General features: G+C 35.6%; 1 protein-coding gene across 1 annotated transcript in view; it reads right to left on the bottom strand.

The window, feature by feature from the left end:
• COL19A1 (collagen type XIX alpha 1 chain) overlaps positions 1-25216 on the bottom strand; it is a 321624-nt gene that overhangs the window by 289558 nt on the left and 6850 nt on the right. Inside the window, exons 2-4 of the mRNA XM_034990815.1 lie at positions 18763-18889; positions 10943-11017; positions 10062-10161 (exon numbers count right to left, since the gene is read on the bottom strand). Coding sequence (XP_034846706.1) covers positions 10062-10161; positions 10943-11017; positions 18763-18853 — 266 coding nt within the window. The 5' untranslated portion in view covers positions 18854-18889. The remainder of the gene's footprint in view (positions 1-10061; positions 10162-10942; positions 11018-18762; positions 18890-25216) is intronic.

Below are 25216 nucleotides of genomic sequence, written 5' to 3'. Positions count from 1 at the left end.
CTTTCTTTCTTTCTTTCTTTCTTTCTTTCTTTCTTTCTTTCTTTCTTCTTTCTTCCTTCTTTCCTTCCTTCCTTCCTTTGTTTTCTAGAATGTAATGCTATTGCTCTCACACCTTCACTTTATTTTAAACAGTTTTATTGAGGTATAATTGATATACTGTGGCTTCTCTTCAGATCGTTGAAATCTTTCTCCTTTCACTGTATTTTTTATATAAAGTTCAAACCCCTTAGCCTTGCACATAAGTCCACTCAGAACAGCATCTTAGCCTCCATTTTCAGCCTCCTCCACCCCACAGATACTCTTGCCACCTGTGTTCACTACCACACAGGATTTCTCACCATTCTTCAAACTACCTTGACCTTTAAATGATACTCCAACTACCACACACTGGCCCCCTGGCTCACCTGGCAAATCTGTACTTACCCTTCAAGCCTCTACCTTACACATCCTCTGTGAAGCTTTCCCTAGTTCCTTCAAAATGGCTTTCTCTGTTCATCTCTTCATCTGTATACCTACATCTAAAGATTGCTACTATATTCCATAACAGCTAATTGTCAATATATCTATCTTCCCAGACATAAATAACTCAACACCAGGGACCATGTCTTTATTTATCTTTAAGTCCTCAGTGCCTGGCATGTAGTGAGTCTTCCGTGTCATTTGGGAATCAAATGAAATACTTCGTTAGAATTTCTTCTTTCACGGCCATCAGAGCTGAACTAAGAAATAATAGGGACGGTATATTATAAAATATTTATTCTGTATACCTCATAAACAAAAGGAATTTTTTTAAAGATTTTATTTATTTATTTGACAGAGAGAGAGAGGGAGAGCACAAGCAGGGGGAGTGAGAGAGGGAGAAGCAGGCTCACCGCTGAGCAGGGAACCCGATGCGGGACTCAATCCCAGGACCCTGGGATCATGACCTGAGCTGAAGGCAGATGCCTAATCGACTGAGCCACCCAGGCGCCCGCAAAGGGAATTTTATATTCTTATCATGGGTAAATTAGAAGAGAGATAGAAATGTAAAGATAATAGGGAGGAATGCCTAGTCCATATCTTTTTGAGTGCCACAGAAAAAAGAATGCCAGGAGCTGACTGAATTACATTTGTTAAATACACTGTGCAGCCCTGTGCCTTGGGCATAGACTTGAGATCCAGGTGACAGTTAGAGGATCATTGAACTGATGCCTTCACCCTTCAGAGCGTAAACACACACCCCACTCATCTGTAAGCCACAGAGCAACTCTGGTACCCGAGGGCTGAGGATGAGCAGCCATGAATAGGAGTTGGCTAGGGCCCATGAAGGGGCATTTTCATGGAGAGGACTCCCAGTAAAAGCAAGGGTGATGTGCATAAACAAGGAGATTAGAATACATGGACAAGAGTGTACTTTCTTTTGAACATGAGCACATATGCAACACTCTTGGGGCTCCCAAAATAACAAGAGTTGTTTTTAAGAGGGGGCTGAGGTTCTACAGCTGTGCAGGTAGAAAGTAGGAATCATCACAATTTAGGCACTGATGTTAATATGACATCATTTGAACTTAATACTAATGAGACCTGGGAACATTTAGATTATCTGAGCCAGAATGAGATCAGCATTACATGAAAAGTATATTGAACCACTCAAAAAGAAGGAATTTTGCTTGCAGACATCAGGGAGGACTGTGTTTAGAAGGTAGGGTGTGTACTAAACTTTCTAGGATATATAAGATTCAAATCAGCAAAAATGACGGGCAGAAATATGACAGAGAGAAATGGGTACAGAAAGGCAGTGTACAGAAATACTTAGGTCAGGGATATTCGAGACAGGACAGTGGTCACCAGCAACTTTGAAAGAAATTTCCACAGTGTTCAAGAAGCCCTGGTGAGATATAAGGGGGTTAAGGAATGTGTGAGGAAGTAAAAGTAGTCAGTAACATTATTCCTTTGGGAAGTTTGGGAGTAAAAAGGATTGTCAAAGGAAAATGTTTCTAGAACAGAAAGGGATTAAGTATATATTTGTAGACTAAGAGGCCAGGATACTGTGGAGAGGGACACTGAAAACAGAAGAGTGAAGGGGATCATGGGTGGATCTAGGTATTAGAGGAGGCTGGCAGGGAGAAGATTAAGAGCACAAGTGAAGGGGTTAAAACAGAAGGGTTGCCTCTAGAGAGGACAGCTAAGGCAGGGAAATTCTGAAGCAGAAAGAAGAAGCTGAGATGGGAGATGGTTCACATATGAGAAATACCTTTGCTGCAAAACATCTGGCCAATTCAATCTCGTTTTCAACCAAACAGATAATTCTGCCCAGCACTACCACGCATGTCCATATTAATTGAAATTTTCACTGAACTTGTGATTTTTCTAAATTACATGGATATAGCCATGGTGAGAGGAATTATTAATTATTCAAATATATTACTTTTAGCTTAAAATTATAAAAATTTCACCTAATCTGGAACACATGTATTTTAGGAAATGTAAGTGTTAATTAAAATGAGGCAATAGACAAGGTATACCAAGTTTATGTGAGTCACATAAAATAACATAAGCACCTCTTGGCTACCCTGCATATTTTCTGATTACCCTTCATGGTTAAGTTGAAGGAATTGAAATGATAATAAATTAATAGTTTATTAGCTGACACAATTATTCTTCCTTGATTGACATACATTTCAAAGTTTATCATTGAAATTAAAATTGAATTTCACTATCTGATTCTGTGTCTGAGAATGGAGATTAGACTATCCAGTGCTATTTTACAAAACACAGAGTCTGATAAATCTACAAAAAACCTGTCAAGTTCTTAAAAAGTTATTCTTAAGCACTAGTATAACAAAACATCATGCATTACTATAGTCAATTCTCTGGCTAATTTATAAATTTAAGATCATGCTTAAATTTAAGTTTATAGCCATTATAGAAGCAATACATGTGCAACCACCTAAGGTTAATAATTAATTAATCCTCACAGCATTTTATGGGTCAAATAAGATTAATGATGACTTGAAGTAGGTGCCTTCTTTCTTTTCTATACTCTGAAAACCTGCAGTGCACACTCCACAGATATATACTTACAACTCCCACCCAAGCAAAAGCTCTGCTATCGCTTACAAGATTTGATTTATTGAATAAAAAGATGAGTGAAGAGGGAAGAAAAATCAAATATATAATCTAACAGTAGATTAATCAATGCCTGTCAAGCTGGCCCAAGTAATTACCAAAACAGAACACCTTAATATTATTACTTTATGATGACATTTGTATTATTATGACTCCTAAGTAGTATATTTAACTGGCACCTCACTACTCTCAAGGTAACTGGCATAAAGACATTTTAAGATAAGATAATTTCATACAATTAGCCATAATAAAATGGGAAATAAGCCCTAAAGACATCCTGTATAACATGGCACCTATAGTCAATAACAAATATATATTGTACACTTAAAAATGTGTTCAGAGGGTAGATAGCATGTTAAATGTTCTTTCTGAAATAAAACAAATGAAATAAAATAAAACAAAAATAAAATAAAATGGGTATGAATATTGTAGAATCTCTACACATATGATCAATTACTGATACTCTTTACCATTCCCTAAACACTATTGAATTATATGAAATCTGAAGGACAAAAATCACAACTTCTTTAAATTTGATGATAATATTAAATGTTTCCAAAACTGGTAAATGGAAATACTAAGCTAATAATATTTCATATTATATTACATTTTAGTAGCCATTTCTATACAAAGCAATTTGTTACCAGAATATATCAGCATTCCTAAATGTTTCAGAAAAAAATAACAGATTCTTGTGATTGGTTCTTGGGTTGGGGATGTAAATATTTCCATGCAGTCTTAAAATCTGCAAAATCATTCTCTTAAAATTCTGTTCTATCTAATATATGTAATTTGGTTATATTGTATGAATTAAAGAATTCAGTAATTGTGAACCTATCAGGGTTTTCTTTTCATCTTAAGAATGTATGACTTATTTCAGAGGTACAGCTCTGAAACAAATAATACATTATATGTTAAAAAAAAAAAAGAAGAAGATAGCAGGAGGGGAAGAATGAAGGCGGGGAAATTGGAGGGGGAGACTATGGACTCCAAAAAACAAACTGAGGGTTCTAGAGGTGAGGGGGGTGGGGGGATGGGTTAACCTGGTGATGGGTATTAAGGAGGGCACGTTCTGCATGGAGCACTGGGTGTTATACACAAACAATGAATCATGGAACACTACATCAAAAACTAATGATGTAATGCATGGTGATTAACATAACATAATAATAATAAAAAAGAATGTATGACTTAGGGACGCCTGAATGGCTCAGTTAGTTAAGTGTCTGCCTTAACTCAGGTCACGATCCCAGTGTCCTGGGATCGAGTCCCACATAGGGCTCCTTGCTCAGTAGGGAGCATGCTTCTCCCTCTGCCTGCTGCTCCCCCTGCTTGTGCTCTCTCTTTCTCTTTTTCTCTCTCTGACAAATAAATAAATGAAATCCTTAAAAATATATTTTAAAAAAGAATGTATGACTTAATGATTCACCTCACATTTTTGGTGTGGCAAACTATAATTAAGGAAATACAGTGATAACATAAGAATTATGTGTAAGAGTCATTCAATCTCATATAAACAGCTGGACAACTTTTTAATTAAGTCACTTTTCCTTACATGGGAAACTTCTTCTCTACAAAATGATAGGATGGCCCATATGAAAACCCAAGGGATGCATAAATAGTCATTCTCTATAGTTTAATGGAATTGTGAAGTAATCCTCCTGAAATTAGAAGTTTCAGTAGTTCTAAACATCATTTTGAGCCACAGAATCTAACTGGGTTTTGAGAACTTGGAGAGGTCCCAAAGAACAATAAAAATGAAAGATGGGTTAGAAAACCAGCCCTTATGAGGGAAAGATTGAAAATCAGCCTTGTGTGGGATGCTAAAGAAAGTTTAGCCTTTCTAAGAGAAGGGGTGGTGGCACTGAGTCCCATGGCCGATGCTTGATGACAGAAGGCAACACATCTCAGTTTCTTCTTGGCCAAGTCAAGAGAGAAGTGCAGTTTTTCCTTGCATCATGTGTCTCTCCAGCAGGTTCCAGAAGGCAAGACTAGATCCACATTCTTTCACCATTGTAATCCCAGAGCCTAGTAAAGTGCCCAGTCCATAGTGAGCTCACTAAATGCTTACTGGATAAAAAGGGGGAACTCTAGGGATGCCTGGGTGACTAGTCAGTTAAGCGTCTGCCTTTGGCTCAGGTCATGATCCCAGTGTCCTGGGATCGAGTCCCACATCTGGCTCCTTGCTCAGTGGGGAGCCTGCTTCTCCCTCTGTCTGCCTCTCTCTCTCTGACAAATAAATACATAAAATCTTTTTTAAAAATGGGGGAGCTCTATACTACCCTGCATTCACTACAGTGACTATTGAATGTTACCTCTTATTCACCCTTTAGCAGAACAGAAATATTTCAGGAACCCCTAATACTTATATAGTAAGCTACAGCTTTTATTTGTAATTGCTACAAGCCTTTAGTTGAAAAAAGCAAAACTTAACGTCAAAATCTTTAAATGATAATGTCTAATGCTACTGAAGACATTGGGTATTATACAGAATAGAAGGATAAAACAATGATGAAACATAATTAGAAGTATATATCCAGATGTCTAAAAATGAACTAGTAATTCCACTGTGAAAAATCAATCTTATGTAAATAATTCTAAACACTGAGAAAAACAACTTTCCTAGATGTTGTGGCATTATTTATAATGATAAAAATCTGGAAGTAATGTAAAGGTTCATGTAGAAAAGACCTGAGCATGGAGTGAGTCTTTCAACACTAGTACAGACAAGGTATAGATCATGCTACAATATGCAAAGCAGCTTTCCCCACATTTAAGATTATTTCCAAGGGAACTGTTAAGGTTCAGAGAACTTGAACAACTCCTAAAAAACACTACCAATCTTACAAATATATAATTTGGCATTTTCTACTTATGGAGGGTTATGATGTTTTTTAAAAAACATAAAATGCAAATGAAAATAGCTCCTACCAGCTCTTTTTTTCCCATGTAAAGCTGTGAAACTAAATAGCCCTTGCTTCCAGAAAGCAACAACTAATTTAATGAAAGAGAGAGAGAGAGAGAGAAGATTCCTCTTCACTGGAGATTTATTTATTTGCAACACAAGCTAAGGGGACCATATCTGTCAATTATGCCACTGTGTCTAGCTATACTATGCAAGCTCATAAAATCTTATTAAAGTTAATCTGTGTTGATTATCTTTGATTATCTTTTCACACATAGCCTCATTTCCCCTCACTCTTAGGAACTGTTTCAGTTGCAAAAGACACCAACTCACAGGAATCATCCTAAGTCAGAGAGACTACCGACTGGAAACACGTATAAGCTCTCCTGTCTTCCCTCTTTTTGCTAATGGGTCACAGCATTCTAATCTGCTGAGCCTAATATGGCCTCAGAATCCTTCTCGAGCCACTAGCTATCAGTCACAGAACTTAAGAAATAGGCTCTTTACTATCCTTGAATTCAATAATAAATCAAGGAAATTAACTTCCCTGCTACATTTGAAATCAAATGATTTCCCCATTGGCAAGTCAAAAAAGGGAGTGTTGCCCCTTCAGAATCAACAGTATACAGCAATTCAACATTTATCAGCTTTTCTAAAATATTCAACTACTAAGACATTTTTATTTTGTTATTTGAGACATTTTTATTTAAAACATGTTTCTGGGAAGCAACTAAAGAAAGATAAGAACTATACTATACCAAGAAAATAAGGAGCTCCATAGTATGTGCATGTTTTGTGTGCAAAACCTCACCACTTTGCCCTGATAATTGCCAAAACACAATTTAAAGATAATCAGAGTTATGATTATCTGGGATACAGCTCTCAATATATATAGAAATAATGAATTATTTCTTTTGCACAGACAGGGAAACTTGGAGATACAAGAAGCCAAGGAAATCTCCTCTAAAAGATAGTTCCAAAAAACTAGGTAGCATACCACCCAGAATCTTTTAATAAATACTTTCATTTGCTATTCCAAGGAAATGAAGAAATGGACACAAATATAAAATAAAACAAAACATATAAAGCCCCTCAGATGTTCCTTGAGCCAGTGTCACCTTTGAGTGTATAATAGTGTTTATCTGAAGGGCCCTTTCAAGAGTCGCCCTTGGGATTCCCATATTAAGCCAGGCTCAAGGCACTGAGGGTACCCAAAAGTATCTAACATGCTCTTTAAATCTCTCCCCTCATGAATCTCACCTGGAAGATGACAGAACTATAACAATCATCTCAGGCACAGCAAGAATCCTCACTTTTCATACAAAATAGCATGTGCCTTTTCCCATACTGATTCTGCAAGGCAGCCTATTTACAAACACATAAATAGCTGCAACTTTACTCCAGTCTCATTGAAAAATCAAAATGGCATCATGCAAGAGAAGCATCCTACCATACTTGGCTCAATGAGTGAAATGTAAATGGAGATGAGCCAAGCTACTTGACACTGGTTAGTCAGCTTAACCAGATACCCTCCAGTTTCCTGTAGTAGAGGTACCAGGGTTCTGCTCTGCAGAGCCAGGGAATTTACTTACATTGATAGCCCAGGGATCATGCAATGATTTAGAGCTAAAGGTTGGAAACTAAGTGTCAGGTTGTGGCTGATATCTATTATCACACATATTCAAAGGGGAATAGCATTGCCTAAATGTGACAGCAAGATTTCCAGGGTAACTACTTAAAATTTGCTAAATCTTCTTATATTCAGTTCCAGTGAATTTTAAAGTTTTCCCTCCAATCCTTTAGCCACATGGACAGAGTTACAGGAGTTTAAATTGTCAGGAAGAAGGCAGGAAAGAAAATGCACCTTAATTTTTGGAACAGAATTTGTTGCCGTTCTTAAATTCTTTAATTAAAGTTATCTACTACTAGTTAAAAAACATCTAAATCTCTCTATATAAGAGATACATATTGACTTTTCTTTACCGGATATGAATAGCCAAACACAGACCTGTTGTACGCTGAGGGTTTAATGCCTACGTATGAAGACGCCTGAAGGTTGCCCACAGCAGCACAGACCTGTACAGCCCTATCTGCTGAAATGCCCCACCTGATGATCACCCATCCTAGCCCCAAGAGCAGATGACTCTCTTCCTTAACACTCTTATTTCTTACCAATTAATGGGCAGTTTACTTTTAAGGAACCACATCATTAAACTAAATGCATCTAAAGTATCACAAAATAGAAGGTTTAAAAGAAAGTTTTCTCAGGGAAAAAGTGAGTGAGGGAGCTAGTTTACACAGAGCATCTGAGGATAGGCAACAAGATGACTAATGCTATTTCCCTTTGAGAATTCAAATGCGAAGATTCTCAACAACCCTGTCTGGTAACCTAAATATTAGGCTCCTCATCAAGAAGTGAAAACATCCATATATGCTTTCACACAAAAACATCTGTGTTGGGTATTAAACCAGAGTTTTAATGCTTTTTCACTGCAGTGTATTCATAAACTGGAATGTTCATCTTGGACTCAAAGACCAAATATCATGACCATATATGTTCTATCTGCCTTTTGGATGACTCAAGCTTTCTGAATTACTCTGTAACCATCCTCCAATCACATGTAGACCATAGGGGGAAGTATTATTGTCCTGTATAGTTGCTGACCAATGTCAGTATTTAATGGCACATGATACTTTTTTTTTTTTTAATCTCAGGCTTATCAGTAGAAAATGAATAGTAAAGATAACAAAGGAAAACTCAGGTAACTCAATTTTGAAATACAATGTGTATCAAGACCATCTTATAGTCACATTATCATCTTATGTTACTATGTGTTCTACACAATATAGAAGAGGAATACCTAAGGGCTATGTTCTTTTGTTTTAATTTATCATGAAGCATAATAAATGTAGAAATGATTACAATAAATACCAGTCTTTTGTCTCTAACTCTACATTGCGTCTTATGTTTTAAAGTTCACATTTGAAAATCTTACTTTGGTTATACCTATTTTAAACATAAATAATACTTATTCAAAATGGATTTAATTCTTCATATCAGTGAGATCATATGACACATGTCTTTGATTGATTTATTTCACTTAGCATAATACCTTCTAGTGAGGAATTCTTTTTTTTTTTTATGATTTTATTTATTTATTTGACAGAGAGAGATACAGCGAGAGAAGGAACACAAGCAGGGGGAGTGGGAGAGGGAGAAGCAGGCTTCCTGCAGAGCAGAGAGCCCGATGCAGGGCTCGATCTCAGGACCCTGGGATCATGACCTGAGCCGAAGGCAGACGCTTAACGACTGAGCCACCCAGGCGCCCCTCTAGTGAGGAATTCTTAATCTCAGGAAACAAACTGAGGGTTGCTGGAGTGGTGGGGGGTGGGAGGGATGGGGTGGCTGGGTGATAGACATTGGGGAGGGTATGTGCTATGGTGAGCACTGTGAAGTGTGCAAGACTGTTGAATCACAGATCTGTACCTCTGAAGAAAACAATACATTATATGTTAAAAAAAAGAAGAGGAGGATAGCAGGAGGGGAAGAATGAAGGGGGGGAAATCGGAGGGGGAGATGAACCATGACAGACTATGGACTCTGAGAAAAAACTGAGGGTTCTAGAGGGGAGGGGTGGGGAGATGGGTTAGCCTGGTGATGGGTATTAAAGAGGGCACGTATTGAATGGAGCAATGGATGTTATACGCAAACAATGAATCATGGAACACTATATCAAAAACCGATGATGTAATGTATGGTGATTAACATAACATAATAAAATAAAATTTAAAAAAATGGATTTAATTACTATTCTGCAAAGATTACACCTGTATCTGTATTGGTGAATGGCATTTATACCATAGAATGAGATCAGATTGCAAAGATTATTAAAAACAACAAATATAAAAACAACTCACTTACCACAGCATTCAAGTAAGTACAATACTATTGAGAAAATCTTTGTTTTTTAAACAAATTATTTGGCATTTCCTTAGAAAATAGTTTGTATAGTATTATTAAAATGTAAAGAAAAATGATTTTACTTACATGGTATCTCTAATAAGAAATGCACTTCCCAATTTGAAACAGGTTTTATCACCTTCACAAAATGCACGTCTCAGAGAAAAGCTCTCTCCTAGGTCAAAACCTGTAAAATGTGACAAATGATTTAATCCAGTAGTTTTGTTAAATTTAGGAAACCCACAAAGATACTGATATCTTTAAATAGGACTTTTTTTGTTGTCCTTACTTGATTTCAATTTTCTCCTTTTAGTATGTATACAGGAGGATGAAATATGTTTCAAAAGACTCAAATATTAATTTTCTTTGACCTAGCAATTATCCTAAGAAAATAATCAGAGCAGCTCATTGTAGCATTTCTGATGTTTAAAGACAGAAAAACAGTTAAGTAAAAAATATGACAGCAATTGAATTGAAATTTAAGCAGTCTTGTTTTTAAAAAAATCATGCCTTAGAAGAATATATATTGACGTGAGGCAATGCTTTGATTTCAAATTCAATATATGTATTAATGATTACATGTATGTGTGTGAGAGAGGAAGAGAGGGAGGAGAAAGGAAGACAGAGAAAGAAAGAGGAATGGTACACCAAAATGGGACTCCTGGCTATCTTTGGGTAGTGAGTACTTTCTCATAAATTTCCTTTTCTTTTTTCAAAATTTCTACAATGGATACAACACTTCTATAATTTTAAATAACTTTTTTTTCCTCCAAGAAGCTGAGCTGTTCTTAGTTAATATAGTACTCTGCTCTTAACACTTTTTTCCACATCATTTATCTTCTTTCTTTTTAATTTCTCATATTGATGTTATCATCTTAAATTACAATGTCAAAAAATCACTTACGATATAATACACATATGGTGAGAATTTCATAAAACACTTCTTTGCAAAGGATTATAATGCTTACCTGAAACTTCAAGCTTATCTCTGTTGTCCTGGGTAAACTGATGTCCCTCTGTTCTCAGTAAAGGACACTGACTTTCTATTTAAAAAAATTAAAAATTGAAGATGTGCACTGCATTTTTAATCTATTTTTTCAAATAAGTTTGAATCAGACAATACAATTAGAAACTTAAGATAAAATGAAAATAATAAACCATTTTACTAAATTTGTATAGATCAAGGATAAGAATATTACCCACCTCAGAGTATGTTTGTGAGGATTACATATGCCTGGTACAGAGTCAACACTTGTGTTAGCTATAATTATTATTATTATTACAATATTACTCTTTCTAATTGTTGCTATACATTTTTGAAATTAGAAAATTATCTAGCTTTAACATCATTAAATTTTTATATTCAAAATATGTTCTAATATTAAAACAAATGAACTAATACTATATTTGAACACAGATTTGATTAAGGTTTTCTTGCCAGATGATATTAAACTTTAGATTGGAAGAGGACTGCTGTGGACTGAATGTGTCCCCCCAAAGTTCATATGTTGGAGCTTTGATCCCCAATGCGATGGTATCTGTAGGTGGGGCCTTTAGGTTTGGATGAGGACATACAAGTGGAGCCTTCCTGATGGGACTGGTGTCCTTACAGGGGGATGGAGAAACAGGAGCTCCTCCACTCCCTACCATATAAGGAATCCAGGAGGAGAGCCCTCACCAGAACCTGGCTATGCTGAAACCCTGATCTCAAGCTTCCTTGCCTCCAGAACAAATGTATCATGAACTTCAGGGGTGGTAACAGGGCATCATCTAAATATACGTAACTAGAAAAATTAATCAGATTCTAATAGCACTGCCACTTAATCATATTTAAAAGTTGTAATATACATATGTGAAATTGTAGTACTGAATAATTTTAGAGATTACTTAGCTACTTTGGAAATTCCTATCTCAGAGATCTTAACAGGACTGCAAGTCTGAAATGATAGTAAAATTGGATATTTTGTAAACATTACCAAATTTTTACCCAAAATCATAGTCATTTTTATAAAAACCAAGCATCTCATCAAGATCACTGTATTGAAAATTAGAGAACACTGCCAAGGGAGATTAAAGTCCTAAATAGCTGAAGGGATAAACCAAGTATTTACACTGGAAAACTCAATATTGTTAAGACATCAATTCTCATTTTATCCCTAGATTCAGTACAATTCCAATTAAAATCCCAACAGCATATGGGAAACTGACAAGCTGATTCTCAAATTTATATGGAACTCTAAAAAACTAGAATAGTAAAGGCAAAAACGAAGACAGGCTTCACTACACTATCAGATACCAGAAATTTTTAAAATGTGGGATTAGCGCACATATAAAGAGGTCAATGGAACAGAATAGAAAGTCCAAAATCAGACCTGTGCATATGTGGTCCTCTTATTTACCACAAAGGAGCCACTGTAATTCAGTGGGAAAAGGATGGTCTTTCCAGTAAATGTTTGTGGGTGAACTGGATCTCCACACAGGAAAACACTGAGCCTTGACTCTTACCTCACACCATGCAGAGAAATAAATTAGAGATGATACCAAACCTAACTGTGAAAGATAAAACAATAAAGGACTACAGAAAAACATAAGATTTTCATGAACTTGAGGAAGCAAAGATTTCTTAAAGGGACACAGAAAGCACCAATTACAAAAAACCGATAAACCGGGACTTCATTAAAATTAAAATACTTATAAATCAAAGGACAATATTAAAAGAATGAAAAATAGCCATAGACTATTGTAATACATATATCTGATCATGTATCATATCCAGAATATACAAAGAACTCTCACAGATTAGAAAGAAAAATATTGAAAGTTCTATTTGAAAATGAACAAAATATTTAAGCACTTCACAAAAGTGAAGATCCAAATTGCCAACCCACATGTGAAAAGGTATTCAACATCATTAGTAATCAAGGAAATGCAAAGTCAAAGCACAATGAGATACTTCTAAATGACTAAAACTTAAAAAACTGACAGCACCAAGTTTTGATGAGAATGTGGAGCAAGAGAACTCTCCCACATTGCTTGTAGGAGTGGGAATCAGTGCAACCACTTTAGAAAACTGACAGTGTTTACTAAAGCTAAATATACATGAACTCTATGGCTTGGAAATTCAACAGCCCAAGAAAAATGAGCACCAAAAAAATGAGTGTAAATAACCCTTTTAGAAGAGAATATTCATTGTAGCATTATTGATAATAGTATAAAACTGGAAACAATCCAAATGTTCACTGACAAAAGAATAAATGAATAAATTGTGGTATCTACAATGAAAAATTGTACAATAAAAAAGAATAAACTTCTGACACATGCAACAACCTCAATATCACAGATACATTATTAAATAGAAAGAATACCATTCCCAAAAGAATACAGACTGCATAATCTCATTTATATGAAATTCAAAAGACTGTACAACTAAATTACGTCAAGGTATGGGTTACCTTGGTGGGACGTCAACTGAAAGCAGATACAGGAAAGCCTTCTGGGGTTCTGGAAATGTTCTATAATTTGATCTGAGTGGTAGTTACCCAGATGTATAAATGTATATGTAAAAATTCACTACACTGAGCATCTAAGATTTATTGACCCTTAGTGTGTACCTCAACATGAAGAAAACAGCATATCTGTAAGAAAACAAGCTAAAAATCATTCTTGCAAAACAAAACAACTGAAATTCTGATCAAATTTTTATAATGACTTTGAATGACTATATGATGGTAATAAACAAGATTAAATTCTCCACGACATATGTAGGGAAAGCCCAACAGATGTCTGACAAAACAAATCTCAAGACAGTGGAAAGGGAGTTCCTACAAAGATGCTTTCATCATGAGGGGAAGGTATGCTGGCCTACCACCAAGCTGGAAACAGTATATGTCTTATTTTTAAATTCTTCCAAAGACTTAATGAATATATGATGACGTCAAAGTAATAACCCTGTCACTTTGAAATGAACAGAATTCAACATTTCCAGCAATGTTCATGAAAGTAATTCCCCACTTAAGTCTTTAGTTTATGAAAATCAAATATAGCTTCACATATTTAGAACATGTGCTTTATTGTGAAAATCTGAACAAAACAAAGGAAAACTAAACATTAATTATTTGGGGGTAAGATTCAAGGTACAATAATAATCTGAATACATGAATCTTAGAGATCCATCACATACAAATGGCAAGGCAGTAGATGTGGCTATCACAAGTTGGATGTGTTAACTTCTATAAATATTGACACATAGATTTTAATATAAAATAAAGTACAGTTTTTGAGTAAATGTGCATGTACCTTGAAGAACTACTGATAAGATCCAAATATCCTATCAGGTAGACAGAGGAGAATCACTGCTGCAGTGAAACTCCCAAGGTTCTCTGGAATATTTCAAAAGTAATTACTAAAATTTCACCACAAAAGATGTACTACTTGGGGACCCTTAATCGACAGACCTTTTGAAAAGCAAATGCAAAGGTTTCTGACAAATTCCTGCTAAGATGTTGTTGGTGATTGTCAGACCCACTTTCCTCTTGACCTGTTTTGAAGGACCTGGGCAGCTCACCAGATTGGAAGGTTGCTGAAAGGAGGGCAGCTAGGTCCAATTTGGGTAGATTATGAGTGTGGACCCCAACTCGGGGCTCGAACCCATGACTGTGGATCAAGACCTGAGATGAGACCAAGAGTCAGACGCTTAACCAACTGAGCCACCCAGGCACCCCCATCACTCTTCTTTTCTAACATCCATTAAGGAAAATTGTTTTCCTTACTGTTAGTGACAAAACCCATAATACGGCATTTGCTTCAAGATTAGAATCGGGAAGGTGAAGAGTAGCAATTTCCCACAGATGCAGTACTGGTCTGTTTTTGTAAACAGAGCAAAGAAGAAACTTTAGGTGTTTCACATTTTTTTTAAAAAAAGGCTAAAACAGACTCGCTGTTGGGCTGAGGGGGAAGCAGGCCTTTTTATGTTATTGTTCCTGGTTCCCTGCAGGCCTCCTGTATATTTCGTACTTGGATAACACCTCTGATAAAGGATTATAGAGTATCCTGGGCGAGGAGAAAAACATTGGTTAACAAATATAGATAAAGGTCATCATGCCAAAATATAATAAAAATAATATGGAAAAGTGACCAAGAAAAAAAAAAAGAAATGAGAACACAGCTATTTTAACAAAAAAGTCACAAAAGGTCACAAAATCCTCACAGCTTCTTGCGGGTTTGTTGTCATTGTTTTAATACCAAGCTATTCCTCCAAAGAATACCTGGTTAGGAGCTATAATTTTTATTTAATAATTGTGGAACTTTCCTCCACTTCAAAAATTTAGGAGTTACAAAGTATATTTGTCAGTTATATGGCACCATATTGAACATGAGGAATTCTTAAAAACACAAAATAAAATTCTCTATATGATAGCATACTTCCTACTCTGAGTTTAAGAGTGCAGTGTGTACACAGTCAATTAATTAAAGCCAAATTTCAGAGTAACAGTTTTTCCTTGTAATTTACAGAAAACTAGTTTTAAAAGGTATATGCACATGGTCTAGGGCCTAAGTTTATAATCAATTCCATCTAGACACTTAACCTGATGTTTTACCATAAGAAAAAGAAATGGCATTCTATTATCTCTCCTTTTATCAAGGCTGGTTTTTTGTTTTTTAGGTGGGGGAGGGGGAGCGGACCAGAGGGAGAGGGAGAGAGAGAACTTCAAGCAGGCTCCACACCCAGCACAGAGCCTGATGAGGGGCTCCATCTCATAACCTGAGATCATGACCTGAGCCAAAATGAATGAGTCAGAGTTTAACCTACTGAGCTACCCAGGAGCCCCTGGGTGGGGGGAGGATTTGCTGCTTTTCCTTACTCTGGTTTGCTGTTTTTATTATTTTTGATGGTAACTCAGTACTTTGGCCTTAGACCAGATTTAGTAAAGTAGAACAAAAAGAGGAACCTTTAATTTTTCAACATATAAACTTCTATCATAACAGAAAGTTTTAAGAAACAGATTAAAACAAGTTTTAAGATCTGCATAATGTATATTTTTAATATGGTTCTCTTCCCCACCCTCTTTTGACAACTGAGCTGAACTGCCACATTCAAATTGATTATCTGCAATATGAAAATATATAAATATGCCTTAACTCATAATCTCAACATAATAGTAAAACTGATAAGACTAAGAAATAACTGAATTCTTAATAGCTTCAAGATTTTAAAATTCAAGTTGTATTGAATCTTTCCGTATTACTCTTGAATTCCGTCCCAACTGGAACAACATCCCAAGTATCATTAAGCATACCATAGAGTTAAAATAAAGCAATTAGAAGGCTCAATTTATCCTTCGTATATTTAGGTTTAACAGTAGACTGCTGACAATTTCACAGACTCCAGAGTTGAAACCCTAGCCTCTCCCTCAGATTTGTTATATCTTATTTTTAGATGTAATCACTTCCCTCCGGTAAATGGTTAGTGACCACACACGCAGGTCTGCACATGAGGAAACTAAAAAGGGAACCTTGCACTGTGAATCAGAGACACAAGACACAAGAAGAACTCCCTGTCAGGCCATGCCCAGCGTGTCATATTCTTCAATAATCCCTTGGCAGTGCTGTGCTGACATTTTCAATTAATGAGAACGATACCTGAAGTTAAGCAATTTCCATGGCACGTTCAGTACGTGTTGCTTCAGGAACACTCTCTCAAACGGCCTGATAAAAATCAACTCTTCATTTTTGTCTGTATTAATTTCCCTCAGTGCTTCATATCATGTGAATCTTGTTAGAGTTCAGATTAATTTTGAATTCATACTTCTTAGAAAAATCTTTTAGAAAGATCAATTTGGGACAGTTAATTGGACCAGAATATATGCATTTCAGGAGTCCTACATACAATATAACCTGATTAAAGAATTGAAATACCAAAGCTGCAAAAGCAAAACATCCTGGGGAATCCCAAAATGGGGAAGTTTTAGTCACACAAGATGATTAAGTTCTAGAGATCTGCTGTGCAACATTGTGCCTATAGTCAACAATACTGAATTACACACTTAGATATTTCTTAAGAGGGGAGATCTAACGTTAAGTGTTCCTACCACAATTTTTTTCAAAAGAGTTACTAGAGGCAAAAATAACATAAAATAAAATAAAATAAGATAAAACAAAGGGAATCTGGTAGCATAAGATGCAAGATAACCAAGAAGGAAAAGGAAAAAAAGAAGAAAAAAATGTCAATTAATTATTCCAAAAGTGAGTGTTTCTCCCAATGTCTTCGTCAGACACATTGCATTAGATTCACCTGGGGAGCTTGTTAAAAATGTAAATTGCTGAATCCCACCCCAGCCTATCCTGCATAATGACAATCTCAGAGTGGGATTTAGGAATCAATACCCCAGATGATTTCTGCTCAAACTAAAATTGGAATTACATTTATTGTAGATCCTTCAAACATTATTAAGAACATTTATTATACACTAGCACGTCCCTAGGAACTGTGTCCTGCTCAACCAAAGATTCATTTTCCTTTCTAACCAAAGAAGTCCTATCCTCTCTGTGTAAGTTGCAAATCCCATTACCTACTAGTGTTCTTAAAAGGAGGAAACATAAAGAAATTAAGAGCTCAACATGATCAGAATGAACTCTCCTTGACCTATGGACTTTCTTTTGTCATGAGTCAATTCTGATTTATTTCTCACTGAAGAAAGAAAGTGTTTCCCCCCAAAAATATGACAGCCTCAGGATATCACTGATACAGCGGTAGAATATTCAAACTTTCACGTGGATTATTAGGAAATGCACCTCCTGCCAAATTAATATAAAAGTCATAAAGACATAACGCTGAGAGACTAAGACTTGTTATATCTTTATAAGAGACTGTTTTGATTCTATGTGTTCTTCAAACTCAAAAGTCTCTACCAGGCTGTTTATACCTGCCTAGCAAAACTTATTAAAGATATATTCAAAAGAATAAGCACAATCAGACTCAGAGTTTCAGAATACATCATCATATGTGACCATCATCAGAACATATCTTATGTGATCCTTTGCATAGGAGAGTTGAAGTTTCTCTTTGCTTAGCAAATGTCTTCTCCAGTGTGTCTAGTTTGACTTAGAAGTACATCTAGATCAGTAATTTACAACTCAAAGTTCAAGGGAAGTTTTCCAAATTAGCCACATAATCATTTTTAAAAATCAGAGGTGAGAGTAAATGTTTCAAACTGCCTTCAAGCCATTTGGAAACATTTGTGAAGTTGATAATTTAACAATTGCAAATAAATATTATCTATTTAGTGCAAAAAAGTGCTCTAACAACTGTTAATCTTTTGTTCATTTCATCTGAGATACTATAGAACTTACATATAATTAAACTACATTTCTTTTTATATCTCCTATTCTGTTTTTTGCTTTTCCCTAATTAAGATTAAGTATGTTCCTGGTTAAACCTAATTAGCAATAGACTTACGTACTTCTAATTTGAATAACTTATAACAGAGGGGGAAAGGAGAAAAATACAAACAGAGAATTATCCACACAAATTTATATTTATAAACATCAATGAGAGAAAAGAAAGTCTATTTAGACTGATATATATATATGGGGAAAATGAGGTAATTTTAGAAATTCTCAATGTGCAACATGAAAGGTCAATGGGGAAAAACAATGAATTATTTATTTTGTACTAGTAGATTTCATCTATGGCCTCCTCAACCCCAACAACTTATTTTAATGATTTTAAAAATAACCGAAAGGCTATAAATAACATTTAGTGACTGGACAAAAGAGGCGGTCTGGATACCTGACTTGTCCCTGACCGTCACGGAAATGGAAGCCGGAAGCAGAAGCACTGCCACCCAGAGCCAGAGTTTCCAAGAGCCAGCATGCCTCATTGTGCCTCGAAACCATGTGAACAAGTGGCCACAGATCTGCAACAAAACAAAATATTGGAACTGAGCTTCTTGTATACGGTTCCTCTCATTATGATCTCTAGAAAACCCTCATCACCAAAGAGAACACAATAGATTTTTACAATATATATAATTATATAATTGGATATACGATTATATATGTAATGATACATAATAACACAATATATACCTTAATGTGTATGAAAAAGCTCCAAAAATATTTTCTGATTAGTTCCTAATTATCAGTGTCCACAAAGCCTCTTATGCCTTAAATTTTCTCTTCCTAACATGTGTTTTTTAAAGCTATACCACTTAAAATGATTCGTGTGTGTGTGTGTGTATATATATGTATATATATATATATACATATACATATATATATATATATATATTTCTAAATGCTGGTAAAACACACCTAACATAAAATCTACGATCTTTTTCAGTGGCATTAAGTACCTTCATATTATTGTGTGATCATCACTACCATCCATAACTTCTCATCTTGCAAAACTGAGATTCTGTAACTATTAAACACTAACTTCCCATTTCTCCCTCCCCCAACTCCTGGAAACCACCACTTTACTTTCTGTCTCTATGAATTTGACTACTCTAGGTACCTCATATGAGTGGAATCATACAGTATTTATCCTTTAGTGACTTTATTTCACTTAGCATAATATCCCTAAGGTTCATCCATGTGGTAGCATGTGTCAGAATTTCCTTCCTTTTTAAAGCTGAATAATATTGCACTGTATGTATATACTATGTTTTGTTTATCCATTCATCTGTTGATGGACACTTGGGTTGCTTTTGACTATTGTGAATAATGCTGCTATAAACACAAATGAACAAATACCTGTTCAAGTCCCTGCTTTTAATTCTTTAGGGTACATACCCAGAAATGGAGTTGCTGGATCATATGAAAATTCTATTTTGAATTTTCTGAGTAATGAACATACTGTTTGCCATAGCAGCTGCACCATTTTATATTCCCACCAACAATGCACAACAATTCCAAATTCTCCACATCCTCATCAACATTATTATTAGTAGTAGTAGTATTTTTAATAGCAACCATCCTAATGGGTGCAAGATGGTATCTCATTGTGTTTTTTATTTTCATTTCCCTAAGGATTAGTGATGTTGAACATCTTTTCATATGTTTATTATCCATTTGCATATCTTCTTTGGAGAAATATCTATTGAAATCCTTTCCCCATTTTTAAATCTGGTTTTCTGTTGTTGAATTTTAGGAGTTCTTTATATATTCTGGATATTTGCCCCTTTTCAGACATGATTTGCAAATATTTTCTTCCGTGTTCTGGGTTACCCCTTCACTCTCTTGATTGTGTCCTTTGCTGCAGTTTTTTTATTTGCATGTCATCCAATTTACCTATTTTTCTTCTAACCTGTTCTTTTGGTGTCATATACAATGATTTATATTTTTAAAATATAATCTTATTATTCACAATTCTATTTTCTCTTCTGAATATTAGTGTTACATATTTTGTCTCAACTGATATTACATTTTCTATAAACTTAACTATGTTGTTACTGGAACAATCACTGCTACTGGAGGGATTACTAGACACGTGAAAAGCAATCTTTCCTTCTGTTCAAAGAGAAAAATGGATATACGCCATGCCTACCTCACCTGAGCCTACCACTGGCATCAGATTTAACAATGTGTTACCCTCCATAATCATTTGTCTTTCTAAATATAGACTACTACTTTATAGGTATTACAATAAAAGATTTAGTAAATAGAATCCCTATAATGGAAAACTTAAATATTACTTAAATTAATTTTTATAGTGAAATAACTAAACATGGAAATAAATTGCAAGTAAAAATATAATGGCTCCTTCAGTGTATTTAACAATTGCAGTATTATTGGAATAGCTATTCTAAGACTTCTAAATATGCAAATAATATTGAATCATTTATTTGCTATCAAAGTTTACTCAAGAGTCAAATATAAAAGAGTCTATCATACCAATGTCTAAATGTTGTCAGTACACACTCTAGAAAAAAACCAAGGCCATCCTCTTTGGTATTCTGCATGTGCAAAATACCCTAAGATCAGCATTTTAAAATTAATTCAAGATTTTAGATATTTCTGGATGAATAGCTAAAAGCAGCAACTGCAATACTAAAATCGTATGTGCGATTCTAAATATCAAACATCTGGTTTTATGCCTTATTTCTTTTGAACTCTTTCATCTAGATATAGCCCTAATCCTCATATGACTTTGCAAACTTATCCTATTATTTCCAATCAGCTAGTAACAATTAATTTTATTTCAAATAAATGAACTCACAAATATTAATCTAATTATTGAAGAGATCCTTTGTTTGCAGTTTTAAGTAGCGATTTCTTATCTTCTAGAAATTTTTATTACTTAAAGGGATTTCAATTACTAAAACATAAACAAGAAAAAAAGAGTAAGTTTTACACTATTATAATCATTAAACATTCAATAAAAAATTACCATGCAAATAATCTTAAGGTACAGATGGATTAAATCAGAAAATTTTACCAAATATTTAAGCAGTAATTATCACTGAACTTTCACTTAAAAAAATTTTCAGAGAATAGGCAAAGAGAGTAAATCATTAAGTCAGCAAAATTATTACACCATACTCGACAATGATTTTTTTTTTTGACAATGATATTACAAGAAAAGAAAATCACAGGCAAATCTCTCTTGAACACAGATGCAAAACTGTCAACAAAATTTTTGCACAGTAAAGGAAACCATCAACAAAACAAAAAGGCAACCTACAGAAAGGGAGAGGATATTTGAAATGATAGATCTGATAAGGGGTTAATTCCAAAATATATAAAGAACTCACACAGCTCAACACCAAGAAAACAAAAAAATGGAGTTAAAAAAATGGGCAGAAGACATGAAGAGACATTTTTCCGAAGCAACTCTTATTTAGAGTTGATAACTTAGCAGTGTAATATAGTGGTGGAAATCATGGTTTCATGTCCGGACTTTGTCACTTATGAACAAGTTATGTAATTTCACTAAGCCTTCATTTATTTACCTGAAAACTGATAATAACACTAGCAATAAATTATTTAACACCTGGGAAAAGCATAGTAAAGATCCTTGAACATATTAAGTATTCATAAAAATTACCTGCTATTATAATTGTTTGCTCTACATATTCACAAATAATAATAAATAAAAATGTAGTTATATTTATCTCCTAAGCCTGAGGTTGACATTGATATTTGGACAATGAGGAAATGCCGAAGCATCCTAGAAATTTATGTTCGTTGAAGCTTTGGTCCCTGTTATAGCAACAAAGAACCAGAGAGCTATACAACCATAAGCATATTAACTCAATCTTGAGGTCTCCCAACTGTTTCCTTGAGCCACTTAGAGATTGATAGCACCTAGCTTCAATCTCATTTATGCAAAATGTTTGAAGAAGATATTATGGATAGTTGACCAAATGTCCTAGTTACTGATGTATTGTCATTCCACCCTCCATTGAAATGTCTCTCACCAAGTTCAGCAAGAACTTGAAAGAAGAATCCTTTTCTCTCCCCATCTAATTCAACTTTTGGTGGTATTTCCAATAGCTGACCACTCCCTCCTTGAAATCCTCACTCTCATTGGCCTCCCCGCCCTCACACTCTCTGGGATTTCCTTCTAAATCCCTTCTCAAATCTTGTTTCTACCTGATTTCTTAATCCTGGGATCTGTGAGCCCTCCTTGCCCAACTCTTTATAAGGTCTCCTTAGGTGATCTCACCATTCTCTTCGCTTTGAACGTATCTGTCAGATAATTCTAAAATTTGTATGCCCAGTCCAATCTTCTCTGAACTTTAGATTGTGTAGCCAGCTGTCTATTCTATATTCCCTTAGATGTTGCACAGACACCTGTAACTTATTATGTCCAAATTAAATGCCTGATTCCCAACCACAATGTACTCCTCTCATGCTCTTCCCAGTCTCAGTTAGCACCCACCAAAATGCTCAAACCAGGAACTCAAGCATCACACTGATGTTCCTGTCTTCCTCATCACCATCCCCCACATCCAGTCAGCAAGTCATATCAGTGTTACCTGCCCTCCATTCCTCTGCTGTAATCGTAGTTCAGATTACCCTGGTTTAGACTCCTCAACAGCTTCCTAACTGGGCACTAGAGAGCTTTTCTTTAAAAAAAAAAAAGAATTTTTTTTTTGAGAGAGAGAGAGTGCATGCCTGCACGAGTGGATGAGTTGGGGGAGGAGGGGCAGAGGGCAAAGCAGACTCCCCACTGAGCAGGGAGCCTGATGTGGGGCTCTATCCCAGGACCCTGGAATCATGATTTGAGCTGAAAGCAGACACTTAACCGACTGACCCACCCAGGTGCCCTAGAGAGCTTTTCTTAAAATAAAAGGTGAATCATGGCACTCCCCTGCTTTTACCCTTTCATGGTTTCCCATTGTACTTCATATGTAATCCAAAAGCCTTTCTATGGCCTAGAAGCCCTGACTAAACTAGCCCCTACCCCCTCTCCAGCCTCATTTGGTACTGTTCTCTTCACTGATGACCTAGTCCTCAAATTCCCTTGCTCTTTCCAAACTCAGGGCTTTTGTGCATGCTATTACCTCAACCTGGATAATGCTGGGTCCTGTTCATCCTACATCTCTCAATGTAAATGTTACTGTGTGGAAAAGCCCTTACCTGACAAAGAAGTATCCTCACCCCATTATTCTCCAGCTCAGACTATTTTGTCTGGACATACGTTAATAAACACAGTACATATGTTTATTGCCTCCAGTCAACCTTATGTTCCTTGAAGGCAGAGACTATGTCTGTCTTGTTCATCACCTTATCCTGGGCACCTAGCATAGTATCTGGAAAAGCAGGGGCTCAATAAATATTCTTTGAATTAAAAAAAGTAAGAGATTGCCAATTTCCAAATCTTGAGATACAGTAAAATATATTTATCTTTGAATCTGCAGTGATGATAATTTAGACTTTTATAATTCTTAAGGCATTTCAAGATCTTACAATATTTCAAGGACCATCATGAACAGTCTTTCTTTTGATACATTTTATTATTTTTCTTTTTAAGTTTTTTATTTTAATTCCAGTATAGTTAACATACAGTGTTATATTAGTTTCAGGTGTACATCTCTTTGCACATTTTAAAACATGTTTACTAGTTGAGGTTTCTGTTGTTTTGATCCTGATTAAGTATAGATGAACTCCACTCTGAACATTTTTTTTTTCCACTATGAACATTTGGTAAATGTTTGGTAAAGGTAAAGGTAAACTTGGTAAAGATTTCAAAATAAATCCTTGTATATGTTTTTAAAAAATACCTTTTCCAGATCTTTAACCTCTGCTTCAGGCAGTTGAAGGGGTGGGAAAAACTTCCATTGGGGTCCTTCTGGACCTATCCTCCAGATCCTTCTCACTGTCCCCAGAACCCACTGATTTCAGGCTGCTTCTTTCTGTTCTGGACCCACCTCCAATGCTCTCCAGGAATTCTCAATTCTGGGCTTTGTCCACAACCTCCTTCATCATCAAAACTTGCCAATTTTCTATTTTGTCCCCTCAGATCCCAGCTAGATGACTACCAAAATAGTTTGATAAATTCAAGCCAACAGAGGCGCCTGGGTGGCTCAGTTGTTAAATGTCTGTCTTCAGCTCAGGTCATGATCCCAGTGTCCTGGGTTTGAGCCTGCAGTGGGCTCCCCGCTCCATGGGAAGCCTGCTTCTCCCTCTCCCACTCCCCCTGCTTGTGTTCCCTCTCTCGCTGTGTCTCTCTCTGTCAAATAAATAAATAAGATCTTAAAATAAATAAATAAATTCATTCAAGCCAACATTGTCACAATTTAATGTGTTGCTCTTCCCGGGTAAGATTTAAATGTTAACACAGACCTTCAATGCTTTCCCACTGAATTGACCAGTGAAGAACCTCAGAATAATATACATGGATGCTGAGGTTACTGACGGCCTCAAATCATTTTTTTGTACAAATATGGCTCATGATACATTTTAAGAAGGACATGGGGAATACTGGTTACACATGGTCTCATTTTCTGAAGCAGAATTTCTTTTATATGTGGTATTTATTGAGAGGCAAGCATGTCTGCCCCTAACAGGAGCAGGGTATAGGGCAAGAGATCCATATACTGTATGTTTAAATATAATAAAGCTAATAAAACTAAGAAGAAATGTGCTTTATCCTTTTATCTTGGCAAGTATACCTTCACAAAGACCTGAAAGCCCAAGTCAAATTTAGAACTGAACATAGCAGGCTGCAAAGGATGAACCAGTCTCTGGGCTGGACCAAAGCTCTTCTCTCATTTTTTCCCATTCTCGCCTTCGTC

The sequence above is a fragment of the Mirounga leonina genome, unplaced genomic scaffold (genome assembly GCF_011800145.1).
Source record: "Mirounga leonina isolate KUSES-001 unplaced genomic scaffold, KU_Mleo_1.0 Mir_53, whole genome shotgun sequence".
NCBI lineage: Eukaryota > Metazoa > Chordata > Mammalia > Carnivora > Phocidae > Mirounga > Mirounga leonina.
The sequence above is the reverse complement of the archived record's forward strand: the minus strand, read 5'-3'. Positions and strand labels throughout refer to the sequence as shown.